Genomic DNA, 18540 nt, shown 5'->3' with positions numbered 1-18540 from the left:
AGTCTTTAACACTGGTAGCATGCCGCGACAGCGTGGACGTGAACCGTATGTGCAGTTGACGGACTTTGAGCGAGGGCGTATAGTGGGCATGCGGGAGGCCGGGTGGACGTACCGCCGAATTGCTCAACACGTGGGGCGTGAGGTCTCCACAGTACATCGATGTTGTCGCCAGTGGTCGGCGGAAGGTGCACGTGCCCGTCGACCTGGGACCGGACCGCAGCGACGCACGGATGCACGCCAAGACCGTAGGATCCTACGCAGTGCCGTAGGGGACCGCACTGCCACTTCCAAGGAAATTAGGGACACTGTTGCTCCTGGGGTATCGGCGAGGACCATTCGCAACCGTCTCCATGAAGCTGGGCTACGGTCCCGCACACCGTTAGGCCGTCTTCCGCTCACGCCCCAACATCGCGCAGCCCGCCTCCAGTGGTGTCGCGACAGGCGTGAATGGAGGGACGAATGGAGACGTGTCGTCTTCAGCGATGAGAGTCGCTTCTGCCTTGGTGCCAATGATGGTCGTATGCGTGTTTGGCGCCGTGCAGGTGAGCGCCACAATCAGGACTGCATACGACCGAGGCACACAGGGCCAACACCCGGCATCATGGTGTGGGGAGCGATCTCCTACACTGGCCGTACACCACTGGTGATCGTCGAGGGGACACTGAATAGTGCACGGTACATCCAAACCGTCATCGAACCCATCGTTCTACCATTCCTTGACCGGCAAGGGAACTTGCTGTTCCAACAGGACAATGCACGTCCGCATGTATCCCGTGCCACCCAACGTGCTCTAGAAGGTGTAAGTCAACTACCCTGGCCAGCAAGATCTCCAGATCTGTCCCCCATTGAGCATGTTTGGGACTGGATGAAGCGTCGTCTCACGCGGTCTGCACGTCCAGCACGAACGCTGGTCCAACTGAGGCGCCAGGTGGAAATGGCATGGCAAGCCGTTCCACAGGACTACATCCAGCATCTCTACGATCGTCTCCATGGGAGAATAGCAGCCTGCATTGCTGCGAAAGGTGGATATACACTGTACTAGTGCCGACATTGTGCATGCTCTGTTGCCTGTGTCTATGTGCCTGTGGTTCTGTCAGTGTGATCATGTGATGTATCTGACCCCAGGAATGTGTCAATAAAGTTTCCCCTTCCTGGGACAATGAATTCACGGTGTTCTTATTTCAATTTCCAGGAGTGTATATAAAAACAGCGGAAGCTCTCTCGCATAGCATCCACTATTTCAAACAAAACTTACTCTCGTAAACTTCTGTCTTTGTAGCACTCGTTATTATGATTTCACATTCGAGATCGCTGCTCGTACAGTTCAAGAAACTGTGCAACTGTTGCTAACGACCACTTTTTAGACAGGTTTTGGCATTGCGAAAGACACACAAAAGTCAAAATTACGAACATGAAAACCAGATTTGAGATGATGATTTCAAATTCAGCCTCGAGCTAGCAGTTAAATGAGATTAATCGGTGGTGGGGGAAAGATCTATAAAAGTGCCCAATTTTTACCAATAAATGGTTTCATTGTGAAGCCCAACGTCAGGACTGCGTCTCTGAGGCTTTTCCCAAAGTCACAATAATAGTATACAACAGCTCCTCAATTTTCTTTTCAATTTTTTCTGTATGGACATAGCGTGAAATGCAGCGGCGGGAAATATGAGAAATTTTTATTTGGTTAACATTCCACGAAATCTTCCAAATGAGTTTAAGCCATTTATGTAAGGAGATACCGTCTGTGCACAATATGGGAGGAGAGTATGCATCGCAAAGGGTCAGGGATGTACTGACAGGGCAAGAAACCTGACATTATTTGATCATACGATAGTTCTTCCATTAATATGCCTTCGATACGTTTTGAATTATGTGGAAGAAATTCTTCCGAAAGTTAGACTGGATGTCTCCAGTTTCGTAGATTCTGCACATGAATTTGAAAATTCGTTCGGTTGCAAATTCCTCATATAATTTAAAAAATTTCTAAGAGATGTTCTCTATACCTTAGGCCTTGCAGATTGAAACAGTAAAAATAGAAGATCAAGATAGAAAAGGGTATAAGGTATGGACGTAGCCTCTCGCTTCTGCTGTTCAGGCAGAAGTGAGAGTAGCGACTGTTAGATTTCAACATTGGGATCTATGCAGCAGACAACGTGAAGGGGTTTATCTACCTAGGAAGCAAAATAATGCAGGACGTATGAAGTGAAATGGAAATTAGATGCAGAATAGCCCTGGAATTGAGATCATTCCTTACTGAAAGAAATTACTGACAATGTAGGTTTGGGGTACAGTATTGTATGGATGTGAATTGCGGCCAGTAGGAAAACTGGAAAAGAGAAGGCTCAAATTATTTGAGATGTGGTGTTACAGAAGGTGCTGGAAATTAACATAAGAAGGAAGGGTGTTCTCACGTAACCAGGGAGGGAAGAAATATATGGAAAACAGTAACTCGAAGATGGGACAGAATGACAGGGCACATGTTCAAATTTTAATAAAAGGCAGTTCAGATGGCAATAGATTTACTTTTTTTATTCTGGTTACCAGTCTTGTTCTATAAGGCTGTCCCCAGACCAAGGCTCTGATATATGTATATAACACTAGCCTCTTGCTTGCAGCTTCACCTGTGCACAATTTCATCAGATACTCGTATATTTCACAAATCTCCTCCTCAGCCCTCTTTGTCTTCATGTCTTCAACCCCTGCCTCTGTCCACCTCATCCTCTCCCACTTCAATTTGTCCATCTCCTTCCCCTGATACTGTTTGTCTCTCCATCTCCTCCCTCTCCTCACTTTGTTAATCTCCTTTGTCCCCTTTCAATGACCATATTTTCTTACCCCTGCTTCAGTGCATGTCTTCCTCCCCCAATCACGTTCCATATTCTCTTAACCCTATTTCTTGTCTACCTCTCCACTACCCCTTGTAGCTTCCACCTAACTCCTGCATCTCACTCTTCCTCCCTTCTCTCTGATCATCTCTTCCTCCCTTCTCCATGTCCATCCCTCTTCACCTATCACTCTTTCCATCTCCACCCCTCTTCACCTGTCACTCTGTCCATCTCCACATTCCCCATCTCTCTGCCCATCTTGTCTTCTTCCACACTTTTTTGTCAACCTCCTCCCACCTTCTCTCTCTCTATCTCCTAGTGTCACCCTCTCTCTCTAACGCTTCTGTCTCTCTTTCAACCTTCCTCCATCCATATTTATTGAGATGTGTAGCCCCAGAAAAGCAGGCCTATCCTACCCCAACAGAAAATTCCTGTCATGCAGGGCAACCTACATATCAGAGGCTGGAAAATATTTTCCTGGCCCTGACATGTAGGCTGCCCTACAAAGGAGGTCGAAAAAGCTGGCTGGTACTATCCACACAAACTATGACTGCTTTGAAGAGTGGTCTATGTGGAAGGAGTTTAAAAAGTTATTTTTTCTGTTATCTACACTCCTATTGGAATTTTGATATTGTGATCCCCTTAGTGCTGATGCTTGTGAAGTTTACTGTTTGTATGCCACATTTTGTTGAAATCAATCCAGGGGTTCAGGAAGAAATCCTAGACATATGTACTTACAGTTGGTTTATTTTATACTGAGTGAGACAGCTAAGACAGGCCACCCAAAATATATCCTGATTGAATAAATACATCCAGGTGGGGCTTTCACTGAGTTGTAACAAACAATATGGCAAATTTCTTGATGGTTGTAAGTAATTTTAACCATTTATGGTCGCCGAATTACGACATGGATTTTTTTCTAATGGAATTACATACTTTTTCTGTGGCGTTTGACAGAGGGTTCTAAGAGAGCTTCAGTGACCGCAAAACATTGCCCCGCTGTCAGCAGAAAAGGTTCCACAACCATCTGCCCTATTCTACCAAATGTAAGCAAACACGTCACTCAAATATGGTTCTTGTGTTTACATGTGCCCTTGAAACTCATCAGTCCTTCTTCTGCTGTTGTAGTAATCGGATACCTTGCTCGCAAAACTATTGGGGCATTCACAATGTATGCAACGGTCGAACAAGTGAATATTTTTTTATGGCGAATATCGCCGAAGTATTAGAGCAGCTGTACAGTTGTATGCGGAAGAGTATCCAGATCATGCCAAGGCTCACGAATTGTCTTTGCGAATAGTAGAAAAAAGTTCTAGAAACTGGAAGTGTAAAGAATAAAATACACCAAAGAAAAAGAAGAGTAGCTGATGAAAGAAATGAAACTAACATTTTAGTAGCAGTAACACACATCGGAAATATCACTAAACTAAGGGTACCTCCGAACTATGAGAGTATCAACCAGATGAGTTTTATACAAACGCTACCTTCATCCCACGGCATCGTCTTCACATTTCGCTGCATCTGCACTTCCGTGGCAATGATTTCCAACAACTCTACGAACAGTGCAAAGTGATGTGGCGTATCCATACAAAATTTTGTTTGAGGAAGCGGTATCGTTTATACACTGTGGGATGGGAAAGTCAAGCTTCACAATCTGCGCCAATTATCAGTTGAAAATCCACTCTTTCTCAAAGAAGTGGATAAAAGCAACGCAGTTTGGTCTATCAACGTTCCATGAGTGTTTTTGAAGACCAACATCATGGGTCCCTGTTTATTGATGGGAATATATATACAGTCACGTATCTCGACTTCATAAGATATGCTGATGCCACAGTTATTGTAAGACGTCCCAGTAGACATTAGGCAGTCAGTGTGGTATCAACATGACGGATGTCCCTTCCATTCCGTACATATAATGAGACACTCTTAAGACAACATTTGAAGAGTACTGAAACGAGCGTTCAGGAAACCAAAAATGTTTTGGACGCTCAACAACTCTGTGAGAAAATGAAAGCAAGAGATCTACTAGGAAACACCGACGAATTCCAAAGGCATGACATGTCTTATAACAGAAGCTTGTGCTGCCGTTAATTCAAGATGAAATTCAACGTGGGGTGTTGTTTCTCCTGAACCACTTTATAACGTGTAGCTCTTGGTATGGCAATCGTCATAATAAACACATGAACCGGACCTGAGTTACATGTTTGCTTACATTTGGTATAACAGGCCAGGCGTTTGTGGAATCGCTTGTCCAGACAGTGGACAGTGGAATAGTGGTTTGCGGCACTGTCATCTTTATACTATTTGATCCAGTCTCAAACTTGTCAGGCCGTTGAAGTTCTCTTAGAAGCTTCTTTCAAATGTCACAGAAAAATTATGTAGCTCCATTAGCGAAAAGAGAACAAAGTCGACTATAAATGGCAAAAATTACTTGCAAATGCCATGAAATTACCATATTTTCAGCAATAACTTGGCGAAAACCGTACCTCGATATATTTATTCATTCTGTACATACACTCCTAGAAATTGAAATAAGAACACCGTGAATTCATTGTCCCAGGAAGGGGAAACTTTATTGACACATTCCTGGGGTCAGATACATCACATGATCACACTGACAGATCCACAGGCACATAGACACAGGCAACAGAGCATGCACAATGTCGGCACTAGTACAGTGTATATCCACCTTTCGCAGCAATGCAGGCTGCTATTCTCCCATGGAGACGATCGTAGAGATGCTGGATGTAGTCCTGTGGAACGGCTTGCCATGCCATTTCCACCTGGCGCCTCAGTTGGACCAGCGTTCGTGCTGGACGTGCAGACCACGTGAGACGATGCTTCATCCAGTCCCAAACATGCTCAATGGGGGACAGATCCGGAGATCTTGCTGGCCAGGGTAGTTGACTTACACCTTCTAGAGCACGTTGGGTGGCACGGGATACATGCGGACGTGCATTGTCCTGTTGGAACAGCAAGTTCCCTTGCCGGTCTAGGAATGGTAGAACGATGGGTTCGATGACGGTTTGGATGTACCGTGCACTATTCAGTGTCCCCTCGACGATCACCAGTGGTGTACGGCCAGTGTAGGAGATCGCTCCCCACACCATGATGCCGGGTGTTGGCCCTGTGTGCCTCGGTCGTATGCAGTCCTGATTGTGGCGCTCACCTGCACGGCGCCAAACACGCATACGACCATCATTGGCACCAAGGCAGAAGCGACTCTCATCGCTGAAGACGACACGTCTCCATTCGTCCCTCCATTCACGCCTGTCGCGACACCACTGGAGGCGGGCTGCACGATGTTGGGGTGTGAGCGGAAGACGGCCTAACGGTGTGCGGGACCGTAGCCCAGCTTCATGGAGACGGTTGCGAATGGTCCTCGCCGATACCCCAGGAGCGACAGTGTCCCTAATTTCCTTGGAAGTGGCAGTGCGGTCCCCTACGGCACTGCGTAGGATCCTACGGTCTTGGCGTGCATCCGTGCGTCGCTGCGGTCCGGTCCCAGGTCGACGGGCACGTGCACCTTCCGCCGACCACTGGCGACAACATCGATGTACTGTGGAGACCTCACGCCCCACGTGTTGAGCAATTCGGCGGTACGTCCACCCGGCCTCCCGCATGCCCACTATACGCCCTCGCTCAAAGTCCGTCAACTGCACATACGGTTCACGTCCACGTTGTCGCGGCATGCTACCAGTGTTAAAGACTGCGATGGAGCTCCGTATGCCACGGCAAACTGGCTGACACTGACGGCGGCGGTGCACAAATGCTGCGCAGCTAGCGCCATTCGACGGCCAACACCGCGGTTCCTGGTGTGTGGTTTTAGGGCGCAAAACTTCTATGGTCATTAGCGCGGGGTTCCTGGTGTGTCCGCTGTGCCGTGCGTGTGATCATTGCTTGTACAGCCCTCTCGCAGTGTCCGGAGCAAGTATGGTGGGTCTGACACACCGGTGTCAATGTGTTCTTTTTTCCATTTCCAGGAGTGTATTTGGGCTGCCTCATCCTGTATACTGATTTTTCATAGGTTGTGTATGATAACTGCTTAATCATCTTAAAACTAGCATACGGGCAACATCTGCTAATATAAAATGTTGTTTTACCCAGATGACGTGAGGAGCCACTGCACGAAGGCGCCGTATCTGTCACGTTCCTCATGTGATCCCATAATAAAGAACATCAGAATCCACAAACAATGTATGTACCAACGAGAAACCTCATGTTATAAATGAAAACGGAATAGAATATTGCTTACAATGTACTAACGGATTCAAAAAGTTTTAAAAGGCTGATAACAGCCAGAACAGTAAAAACTGCCCACTGTCGTCTGCTTCACCGAACTACTAGGTAAAGGATTTCCAAGGGTAGATGTGGTCTCTGGCTGTAATTTATTGGTTATGAACTGTAAGCTGAAACCTAAGAATTGGTGAAAAGGAAGGAAATTAAAGAGATGGTTCCTGGATAAGTTGAAATAATCAGGGAGTATTCAGAGTTTCTATGGAAACATTAGGCAAGGATTGAATGAAACAGTGGAAGGGAATACAATAGAAAACGAATGGGTAGTTTCGACATAGTGAATGCACAGAGGATCAAGCAGGTAGTAAGGCATGACCTAGTAGAAATCCTTGGATATAACAGGAGATATCGAATTTTACTGACAAATGTGAATAAATAAAAATGCAGGAACTGAAGCAGGCGAACGCGAATACAGACTTCTAAAAAATAAAATTGACAATATGCGTAAACACGCTAAGGAAAGGCAAGCCCAAGCATTTGTAGACTTGGGGATAATTTTTGACAATGTTGACTGAAATACACTGTTTGGAATTCTGAAGGTAGCAAGCACAATATAGAAGGAGGGAAAGGTTATTTACAGTTTGTGCAAAGTCCAGTCCCCCCTCCCTCCCCATGAACCACGGACATTGCCATTGGTGGGGTGGCATTCGTGTCTCAGCGATACAGATAGCCATACCGTATATGAAGACGGTATCTGTTCTTTCGGATGTCCGAAAGAACAGATGCCATCGGTGACCCTGCAGCTCTCTTAGAATGAAATGATAATTAAATCAAGACCTTAAGCTGTCGACAGAGGTTGATATACATCAACGGGGACGGGTGAAAATGTGTGCCCCCAACCGGGACTCGAACCTGGAATCTCCTGCTTACATGGCAGACACCCTATCCCTCTGAGCCACCGAGGGCACAGAGGATAGTGCGACTGCAGGAATTTATCCCTTGCACGCTCCCCGTGATACCCACATTCCCAACTTAATGTCCACACACTGCATTCGTAGTGCCCCTACCCACTACACTCATTACTCGCGGCAGACACCTTACCGAGTCCCGTAAGAGTTCGGGCAATGTGTGTGCACACAGCACAGAACAAGGTCAATTGCCGGTTAGCCTTAACTATATGAAGATGGTATCAGTTCTTTCGGACACACATTTTCAACTGTCCCAATTGATGAATATCAATGCCTGTCGACAGCTTAGGGTCTTGATTTAATTATCATTTCAAGCCGTACCGTAGGTGCATCCACATCGGGCGAGAATCTGTTGAAGGGCCAGACAAACGTTTGGTTCGTGAGCAGGGCAGCAGCCTTTTCGGTAGATGCAGAGGCAACAGTTTGCATGATTGACTGTTCAACCAAAACGACTTCGCCGTGCTGGTATTGCAAACAGTTGAAAGCAAGGAGGAATCACAGCTGTAATTTTTTCCGACGGAATTTAACTCTACTGTGTGGTTAAATGATGATGGCATCCTCCTGGGCAAAATATACCAGATGGTTAATACTTCCCCATTCGGATCTCCAGGAGAGGACTAGCCAGGAGGATGTAGCCATCAGGAGAAACAGAACTCGCATTCTACGGATCGGAGTGTGGAATGTTGGAGCCCTTAATCGGGTAGGTAAATTAGAAAATTTAACCAAAAATGGTTCAAATGGCTCTTAGCACTATGGGACTTAACATCTGTGGTCATCAGTCCCCTAGAACTTAGAACTACTTAAACATAACTAACCTAAGGACATCACACACATCCATGCCCGAGGCAGGATTCGAACCTGCGACCGTAGCAGTCACGCGGTTCCAGACTGAAGCGCCTAGAACCGCACGGCCACACCGGCCGGCAAAATTTAACCAAGGGGAATGGATGGGTTGAAGTTAGATTTAGTGGGAAGTAATGAAGTTCGGTGGCAGCAGGAACAGGACTACTGGTTGGATAAATACAGGCTTATAAGTACAAGATCAAGTAGAGGAAATGTAGGAGTAGGTTTAAGAATGAACAGGAATGTAGGGAAGCTACTATTAACAGCACAATCAACGCACTATTGCAGCCAAGACAGACAAAAACCCCACTCTCACTACAGTAGTACAAGTTTATATCCCAACCAGCAAGAGACTGGAGAAAATTATGATCATATAAAAGAAATTATTCAGATAGTTACGGGAGACGAACATTAAATTGTGATGGGGGACAGGAATTTGATAGTAAGAAAAGAAAGAGAAGGAAAAGTGCTAGATGAATTTGCACTGGAGGAAAGGAATGAAAGAGGACACCGCCTGGTAGAATTTTGCACAGAGTACAATTTAATCATCGCTAATACTTTGTTTAGGAATCATGAAAGAAAGTCGTACACATGGAAGAGACCTGGAGACACCGGAAGGTTTTAGATTTGTTATGTAGTGGTAAGACAGAGATTTCGGAACCAGATTTTGAATTGTAAAACATTTGAAGGGGGAGGGGCCTTGACCACAATTTATTGATTATGAGCACTAGATTAAAACTAAAGAAATTGCAAAAAGGTAGGAAATTAAGGAGATGAGACCTAGATAAGATGAAAGAACCAGAGGTTCTTGGCAGCCTCAGGGGGAGCATTAGGGAACGACTGACTAAAACAGGAGAAAGGAATGCAGTGGAAGACGAATGGATAGTTTTGAGAGACGAAATAGTGGAAGCAGCTGAGGATAAAATAGATAGAACGACAATGCCTAGTTGAAGTCCTTATGTGACACAGGAGATACTGAAATTAATTGATGAAAGGAGGAAACAGAAAAGTACAGCATATGAAGCAGGCGAAATGGAATACAAACGTATAAAATATTACACTGGCAGCAAGTGCAAAATGGCTAATTAGGAGTATCTAGAGGACAAGCTTAAGGATATAGAAGCATATTTCAGTAGGGAAAAAATAGATAAGCCTATAGGAAAATTAAAGAAATCTTTGGAGAAAAGAGAACAGTGGTGTGGATATCAAGCAAAGAAGGGAAAGCTGAAAGATGAAAGGAGTATATAGAAGGTCCATACAAGGGAGATGAACTTGCAGGTAATGTTATAGAAATGGAGGAGGACGTACGTGGAGGTAAGAAGGGAGACATGATACTGCGAGAAGAATTTGACAAAGCACTGAAAGACTTATTTTGAAACAAGGCCCCAGGAGTAGACGACATTCCATCAGACCCACTGATAGCCTTGGAAGAGCCAGCCATGACAAAACTTCCATCTGGTGTGAAAGATGTGTGGGACAAGTGACATACCCTCAGACTTCAAGAAGAATTTAATCATTCCAGTTCCAAAGGAAGCTGTTACTGACAGGTGTGAATGTTACCAAATAACTCATGGTGGCAAAATACTGACACGAATCCTGTACAGAAGAGAGCAAAAGTGATAGAAGCCGTCCTCGGGGAAGAGTAGTTAAGATTCGGGAGAAATGTAGGAAAACATGAGGCAATGCTGACCCTACGACTTACGTGAAAAGTAGCTGATATAAAGGCAAACCTATGTTCATAGCATTTGTAGGCTTAGAGAAAGCTTTTGCAGTGCAGACTGGAACACTCGCTTTGAAACTCGGAAGATATCAGGGGTAAAATTCAGGGAACGAAAGGCTATTTACAACTTCTACAGAAACTAGACGGCGGTTCTGAAGGTCAAGGAGCATGCAAACAAAGCAATGATTGAGAAGGGAGTGAGGCAGGATTGTAACATATCCTCGATGTTATCCAGTCTTTACACTGAGCCAGCACTAAAGGAAACCAAAGAAAAATTTGGAGAAGGAATGAAAGAACAGCGAGAAGAAATAGAAACGTTGAGGTTTGCCAATGACATTATAATTCTGTCAGCGACAGCAAAGTACTTGGAAGGGCAGCTGTGCGGATTGGGTAGTGTCTTGGAAGAGATTATGAGTATCAACGAAAGGAAAACAAGGATATGGAAAGCAGTTGAATTAAATCTGGGGAAACAGTGGGAATTACATTAGTAACTGAGGCCTAAAAGTAGCGGACGACGTTTCCTATCTGGCCAGAAAAACGATGGCCGAAATAGATGAGATATAAAATGCAGATTATCTTTGGCAAGGAAAGCATCTCTGAAAAAAAAAAGGAATTTGTGAACATCTCATGTACATGCAAGTGTCAGAAATTCTTTCCTTCATCTAGAGAAGGGAAGTGAAACGTAAACGATGAGCTGTTCAGACAACATGAGAATGGAGAAAGTTCTGAAATGTGGTGCTACAGAATAATTCAGAGGATTAGATGCTTAGATCGCGTAATTAGTCAGGAGGTAATGAATCAAATTAGGGAGATAAGAATTTTGTGGCTGACTAAAAGAAGGGATCAGTTGATAGGACACATTATGAGGCATCAAGGAAGCATCAATTTAGTGCTATAGGGAAGTTTGAGGGATAAAAGCTGTACAGGGAGATCAAGAAGTGAATACACAGTAAGCAGGCTAAAATGGATATGGGTTGCAGTAGTTACTCGGAAATGAACATGTTTGCACAGGATAGGCTAGAATAGAATGCTCCATCGGACCAGTCGTAGGACTTGAATTGAATGTCCAGGAGCCCAGACCAGTCTTCAGACTTTAAAAATTGATTTGAATGTCCTGGCGCTATGGCATGATCTCTGAGCGACGTAAGGTATAATAGTGGGAATGCAGGATGGTTGTATACAGGTGCCAGTCATATTAATGTGGTCACCGACTATTTTCGGCGTTAACGTGCAAAAACCACTCACAGACGCAGGTGGCAGTACTAGCAGTGGAGGGTATATAAAGGTTGTCGGGAGAAGGCGGAAAATGTTGGAGTCGTTGTCGTGCATGGAAATGGAGCGATTTATCTGACGTCCAAAAGGGCATGATCGTTGACTTTCCGAAACAGCAATGTTTTCAAACTATTCGCATGCAGCCGTGGTTACAGTATATCGTGCATGCCAAAATGGCGCTATCCATAACCGGCATCAAGGAAACTGTGATGCACCACGTGCCATAGGTGAAAGGTGAATGTCGGCTGCTGAGATATGTACTGGAATGTAGGCGTCTAACTGCTGAGCAACTGAGCCCGAGTGAACCAAGGGCCTAGCCACAGTGTTTCCTCAACGACCGTTCAGCGAACGTTGCTGCGTATGGGCCTCTTCAGCAGGTGCCTGGTCCATGCACCCCTGCTGACTCCTTTCATCGGCGGCAAAGGCTGAAATTTGCGCGCCAGTGCCACATGTGGACGTTCACTGAGTGGCGACAGGTGGTCTTTTCAGATGCATAACATTTCGTGCTGCATCAGATAAATGACCATGAGCGAGTACGGCATGGAACGTCCGAAAGCAGAAAACCTGCAACAACTGTCAGAAGGTCCAGGGGAATGTACGGTCTGGGGAAAGTATTCTTGGTATTTCATGAGTTATTTCGTCATTGGATGAACACAAGTATGCGTCTATCCTTGGGGACGACGTTGTCATGCAGTTTGGCACGATGGTACCTACCAGCAGGGCAACACAACGTGTCACACAACTCGCACTATACGTGCGTGGTTCAAAGAGTAGCAGGATGAGTTTACCATACTCCCTGGGCCACCAGACTCCCCGGATTTAAACCCTATCCAGATTGTATAGGACCACCTCGATCGGTCTGTTCTCGCCATGGATCTTCAATCGAGAAACCTAGTGCAGCTGGCCACAGCAACAGAGTCGGCAGGCTTCCACGTCCCTGTCGGTTCAATTCAGAACCTCAGTGACTTCTTCCTGCACGTCTCGCAGCAGTCTGTGCTACAACAAAAGGTTATTAAGACTTCTGACAGGTGGTGACATTAATGTGACTGGACAATGTGTAAGTCACAGGCTACAGGGTATTTATTCCACAGTATGGCTTACGACTTAGCTTGAGGGAGCGAAGTTGCCATAAGTCCTCGAAAACTTTGTATTCTTAAATATACAGTGTAGCTTCAAGTTAAAACAAGTGCTTTGAGGAGATTTGAGGTGGCTGTGTGGGACAGAGAACTTACAGAAAGGCCCAGTCCTTAGGCTCCAGTGGCGACGTCTCGTTGACACTGCAGAGGCTTTGCTGAACGTCCACTGCTACAGCGTCTGCCTGGACACCGGGCAGCAGGCTGGCCACCTGCTTCTGCAGCAGGACCACCACGTCTGCTGGGTCACAGGACGGGGGCACGCATGCCGCCCAGCGCAGGGCGTGGCCCGGCGTGGTCGCCAGCACCTGCCTCTGCGCAGCCAGGAGGTCGTCTGTAGGGGCGTTGCCGTCAAGGAGCTGCCAACAGACAAGGACCAACGTGGCACTCAGCGGGTCTTCAAACAAAGTCACATTCAAGCTAATATTTGATGGTGCAATATGTCAACAAAGGGCAGGACTGTGATTCTCAAAAGTCTTTCTAGGTGTAAGCCGTTTATAAATACTGTCGTGAATGTGCTGGTAAGATCAACCCCTCCTCTCCCCCCGTCTCCCATCCATTCCCTCGTCTCCACTCCCCCCTGCCCTCCACTGCAAGCTCCACCCCCATTTACCCCTCCCATGGCGTTCCTCCTCACCTCTTCTCCTCCCCCTCTTCATACTTCTCCTTTCCTCTCTCATACTGTCCCCTACCTTCTCCTGTCCTCCCTTCCTCACAAAATTGCATAACAAGAACCTAAAATTTTGATACTAGCGTTATTATAAATACAATTTGAAAGAAAGTAGCAGAAGGTATTGTAAATGATGTTTTAGAAAGAATTATTAACTGATTCTCAGAAAGTGGACTATCCCTAAGTTTAGAATAGACGCACTGCATTCAGTTCTGTACAACAGATAGAGCATACCAACAACTGATGTAGCACATGAATGGGAATCAGTAAGTAGGGTAGAAAGCTCCAAATTTTTAGATGTATATATTGATGAAAACCTGAGCTGCGCTTCCAAATACTCAGTCACGTACCATTGCTCTTCGTATAATTGCTAATCTTGGGAACAGACGAATTAAGCTCTGACCCATTTTGCGTATTTAAACTTAATAATTTCTCATGGAATCATTTTTGGGGGTAACTCACCACAATAAAGTATTAATTGCGCAAAATCAAACAATAAGGATAATACGTGGAGTTAACCCAAGGGTGTCATGTAGCTACCTGTTCAAGGAGCTAGGCACTTTAAGTGCGCCATTGTAATACATGTATTCGCTAATGAAATTCCTCATAAATAATCCATTACAATTCTAGAAGAACAGTAAGGTCCATACCAACAACACTAGAGGAAAAAGTCTTTCATGACCCGTTATTAAAGCTGCCAGTGGCTCAGTATGGAAATCTTTGATCTTTTGCTCAATGACATTAAACGTCTTGCAGGTATCAAAACAAATTTTAAATTTAATCTAAAATCATTTCTCCTGGACAACTTATTTTCTGTGGACGAATTTCTGTTTAAAAATTGGTAGCCTGAAAAGAAATAAAAAATTGTTTTAAGTGTAGCTGCGTGAGCAAAACAGAAAAAATGTGTTCATTAATGTTTGTACAAATCGTACATAGATATCCTTAAACAGGCTCTTTCAAAATCATTTCGATTCGAGGATCGTTCAAATGATCTACGGAACATGTAAGTAACTAACTAAATTTGTGACAATCAACACCCCTCATAAATGTCGTTCATACTGAATGACATGTCGTTAATCAGCACTTTTGAATCCTTCGCAGAATCACAAAATCCAATACTTGGTGAAAATGAGACACTTTTAGTAAACTTCATTAATATATAAGATAGACGACCTTTGCTGTAGCCATTGAAAATATGTTTTATCAATTTTTAAATAAGAGTTATCAGTTAATCGCTCTTACAGTACTTAGCTTAAGTGTGGGTGTTATAAGAGCGCAAACTTCCGTCTTCCTTAACCACCAAGTACAGGGCGTGAGGGTAACTAAATTACAAATTCAAAAATGTACAGACTACAGTTGAGTTTATTTGGCATTTTTGTGTGGTAGTACAGAAAAGTAAGATTTTAAGGTGTCGTTATTAGAAGTGTGACGTCACCATCGTTGTCTCTCTACCAACAGTAAGCGAAATACAGCCTGCGTAAGCACCAGTAACGCGCGGTTAAACCTCTCTGATTATAACAATGAGAAATTCAGTTAATGTTTTTGGGTGTGCACCAGTTGCAGCAGTGGTTCAGAGTCGATGGGGAGTCGTTAAGAGAAATCGTTAAAGTGGTGCCGTAATGTGTGTGAGGTTACCACACCAACAATTAGCCATGTACAAGTAACGGTGGGACTCCATCAATTGTTTGCTCATATCAAGTAATAAATAAGGATCTGTAGCAGCAAAATAACGCAGGTCTGCGACATAAAAATTGTTCCAAATTTATTAAGTGATTTTTATAGTGTTTTCAACGCTGTTTTCGGGAAAATGGTGAAAAAATTCCATCACATACAGTTATTTCACGAACTGCTTGTCTAGTTTTAGTTTTTCTCAATATTTCAGCACTCTAGTGAGTTTGAATTTTGGGTTTCAGGATGTCAATAAACTGTTATTTAGCCGTTTTTATACTAGATATAGGTGAAACAAAGAGTAGTTATGAGAAACCAGCAGTATTTTCATGTCAGTGCCTGTCTGTCGCGCTGCCCCTTCCCCGGCCATGACAAGCAGTGAGCTTCTGCTATTGTCCTTCAGTTCACAATACCTCTTCACTCTGTGCTGTTCACGTGTTGTTGTTACTAGTGTTTTAAAGCAGCGACTGTTTTCTTGTGTTTGAAGTTGTTTTATGGACAATGGACAATAGCTACCAGAGGATGTATAAACTCGCCAGATTGCTTCTGCTACATTTGTGTAACTATACCGGTAAAAAGCAACAAAGAAACATTTCCAATTTAGTTGGAAAAGTAAATTTCGCTTATTTTGGTATAAAGTTAGGCGATCAAGATAAACCTTGAGACCCACACAAAGTTTGTTCAGTGTGTTTTCAAGAACTGAGGCAATGGTTTCAACATAAAATGCAGTCCTTACGTTTTGGAATACCAATGGTTTGGAGAGACCCCAAAAATCGTAGTGATGACTGCTATTTTTGTTCTTGCAACGTACGAGGTTTCAGTTTGAAAAACAGACAAGATATTTCTTACCCTAACATTCAATCAGTCATTCTCCCTGTTCAACATGGACCTGAAGTACCAGTGCCCTCTCCTCCAGATTCTTTGAATGATATAGATGATAAAGAGCCATTGGCTCAGCAAGGTGATAGTGAAGAAGACAGAGATTTCTACGATCCTGGCACAACCGATCCTATTCCATTCTCACAATCTGATCGGAACGATTTAGTTAGAGACATTGTCCTTTCTAAAGCATCGGCAGGGGTTTTAGGATCTAGATTGAAAGATAAACATATGTTGGCTCCGGTTACAGCCTTTTATTGGCATCGATCGAGGAAAAAGGATTTTGTATCTTTCTTCTCTCAAGAAGGTGACCTGGTGTTTTGCAATGATGTTAGTAGACTTATGGCACGTTTCAAAATAGAATATGCTCCTGATGAGTGGAAACTTTTTATTGATTCTTCAAAAAGAAGCCTTAAAGCAGTAATTCTTCACAATGGCATTAAGTATGATTCTATACCAGTTGGACGCTCGGTTCACTTAAAAGAATGTTACGAAAACCTTGAACTGGTTTCAAGCAAACTGCTATTCAGACCACAAATGGACACTACGTGGTGATTTAAAAGTGATTTCAATGCTGCTTGGTCAACAAAGTGGCTATACAACGTTCCATTGCTTTCTCTGTGAATAGGACAGTAGAGACAGAAAGCAACACTACATAAAAAAGATTGGCCATTGAGGAAAACCTTACAGGTAGGGGTTAAAAATGTTGAGAGGAAAAGCTTTGTGGACCCCAAAAAAAGTGTTACTTCCACCACTTCACATTAAGTTGGGGGTGATGAAACAATTTAAGGCATTGCCAAAAGAAGAGGAGTGTTTCAGATATCTTTGTGGACAGTTTCCTGGTTTATCCGAGGCAAAGCTAAAGGAAGGAATCTTTGTCGGACCAGACATTAGAAAACTAGTGACAGATCCCAACTTTGTGGACAAAGTGGAAACAAAAGAAAAGGCAGCATGGACATCTTTTAAATTAGTTGTTACCGGCTTCCTAGGAAACAAAAGAGATCCAAACCACAAGACAATCGTCGCAGACATTCTCGACAACTTTAAGAAGCTGAGCTGTAACATGAGCATTAAAGTTCATTTTCTCCACTCACATCTTTACTTCCCTGCAAACCTTGGCGATGTAAGTGAAAATCAGGGCGAAAGATTCCACCAACACATGAAAGAAATGGAAAGCAGATATCAAGGAAGATGGAACGTCAACATGATAGCGCACTACTGCTGGATGATAAAAAGAGATGGTCCTCAGCGAGTCCACAGCCGGAAAATCAATAAAAGAGGCTTCAACAGAAATCGAAAGCCTTATTATAAGGACTTATAAGCTTAAAGAGAAATGGAAGTGTACTGGAAATATAGTTTAGAACATGATTTATAAATAAAATAAAATTTTATAACGTTGGAAAAAATGTGATAAATTGCTTAAATTTTGTTATTATACCAAAAAATACTCCCTTTTTTTGTGAGAAAACCTGACGTGATAGACAAAAATGGATTGCATTTTTGAAATCAGCGCTGAAAGATACATAAGTCACTTATCAAATTTCAAACAACTTTCAAAAAATATTTTTTTGCAGATTTGTCTAATTATTTTAGCCAACAAAATGAGTAGTAAACTGCCGAAATTACGGACTGCATGGAGGATCAGGTCAAAAATAGCGAACCCGAATTTGTGGCGCAGTGCACTTTTTAGCAGCCATTCGCCTGGGTAACGGCGTGTGAGAACTCAGCCATCGACCTGGTGTAATAAGAAATGCGATTCATTCGACTGGGGACACGTTTTCCATTGGTCGATGGTCGAATCCCAATGGTCCCGTCTCCACTGCAGTCGTAACTGACGTTGTCTTTGTGTCAACACATGAACGGTATTCTTTGAAACATTTGTGCCAGCACTAGCACTGTACTCTATCGTCAGATCTGCCACAGATCGGTGCCTATCCTGGATTTCTCAGTGGGCAGTCCTCCGACCTCTATGATTTGTGATGAGACGTGGACATCCAGTATCATGCGGCCTCCTCATTACTTCACCTCTATTCAACCACTTTCCATAGGCGCTGACGACAGTAGTACGCAAACAGGCGGCAGCTTCGCTATTTCAGTGATTCTCGCATCTAGTCACAGTACCACAAAAGTGTGCCGTTTGTCAGAGCAGGTTATGTCAATGGATTTCCGCATTTGCGGCGCGTATCTTCGCTATGATGACTGGCAATCTGCCTCTGTTCCGCTTATATTCTTTCCTCACTGCGCCACGTGCCCGCAACACCACCAGGAGGCATTCAGTCTCGTGGTGGGCAGTGTTCAGCCTCATCAGTGTAAATTACGTGTTGCC

The 18540-nt window shown here is 44.0% G+C and overlaps 2 protein-coding genes across 2 annotated transcripts in view; both read right to left on the bottom strand.

Annotated features, from left to right (window-relative positions):
- The window catches only part of LOC124622925 (nose resistant to fluoxetine protein 6-like), a 172534-nt gene extending 159330 nt beyond the window's left edge, over positions 1–13204 (bottom strand). Inside the window, exon 1 of the mRNA XM_047148715.1 lies at positions 13097–13204. The gene's annotated coding sequence lies outside the window, so the exon portion shown is untranslated. The remainder of the gene's footprint in view (positions 1–13096) is intronic.
- LOC124622924 overlaps positions 13093–18540 on the bottom strand; it is a 66082-nt gene continuing 60634 nt past the window's right edge. The window contains exon 3 of the mRNA XM_047148712.1: positions 13093–13356. Coding sequence (XP_047004668.1) covers positions 13093–13356 — 264 coding nt within the window. The remainder of the gene's footprint in view (positions 13357–18540) is intronic.

Source organism: Schistocerca americana, chromosome 7 (genome assembly GCF_021461395.2).
Source record: "Schistocerca americana isolate TAMUIC-IGC-003095 chromosome 7, iqSchAmer2.1, whole genome shotgun sequence".
Classification (NCBI taxonomy): Eukaryota; Metazoa; Arthropoda; class Insecta; order Orthoptera; family Acrididae; genus Schistocerca; species Schistocerca americana.
This window is presented reverse-complemented; position numbering and strand designations above follow the sequence as displayed.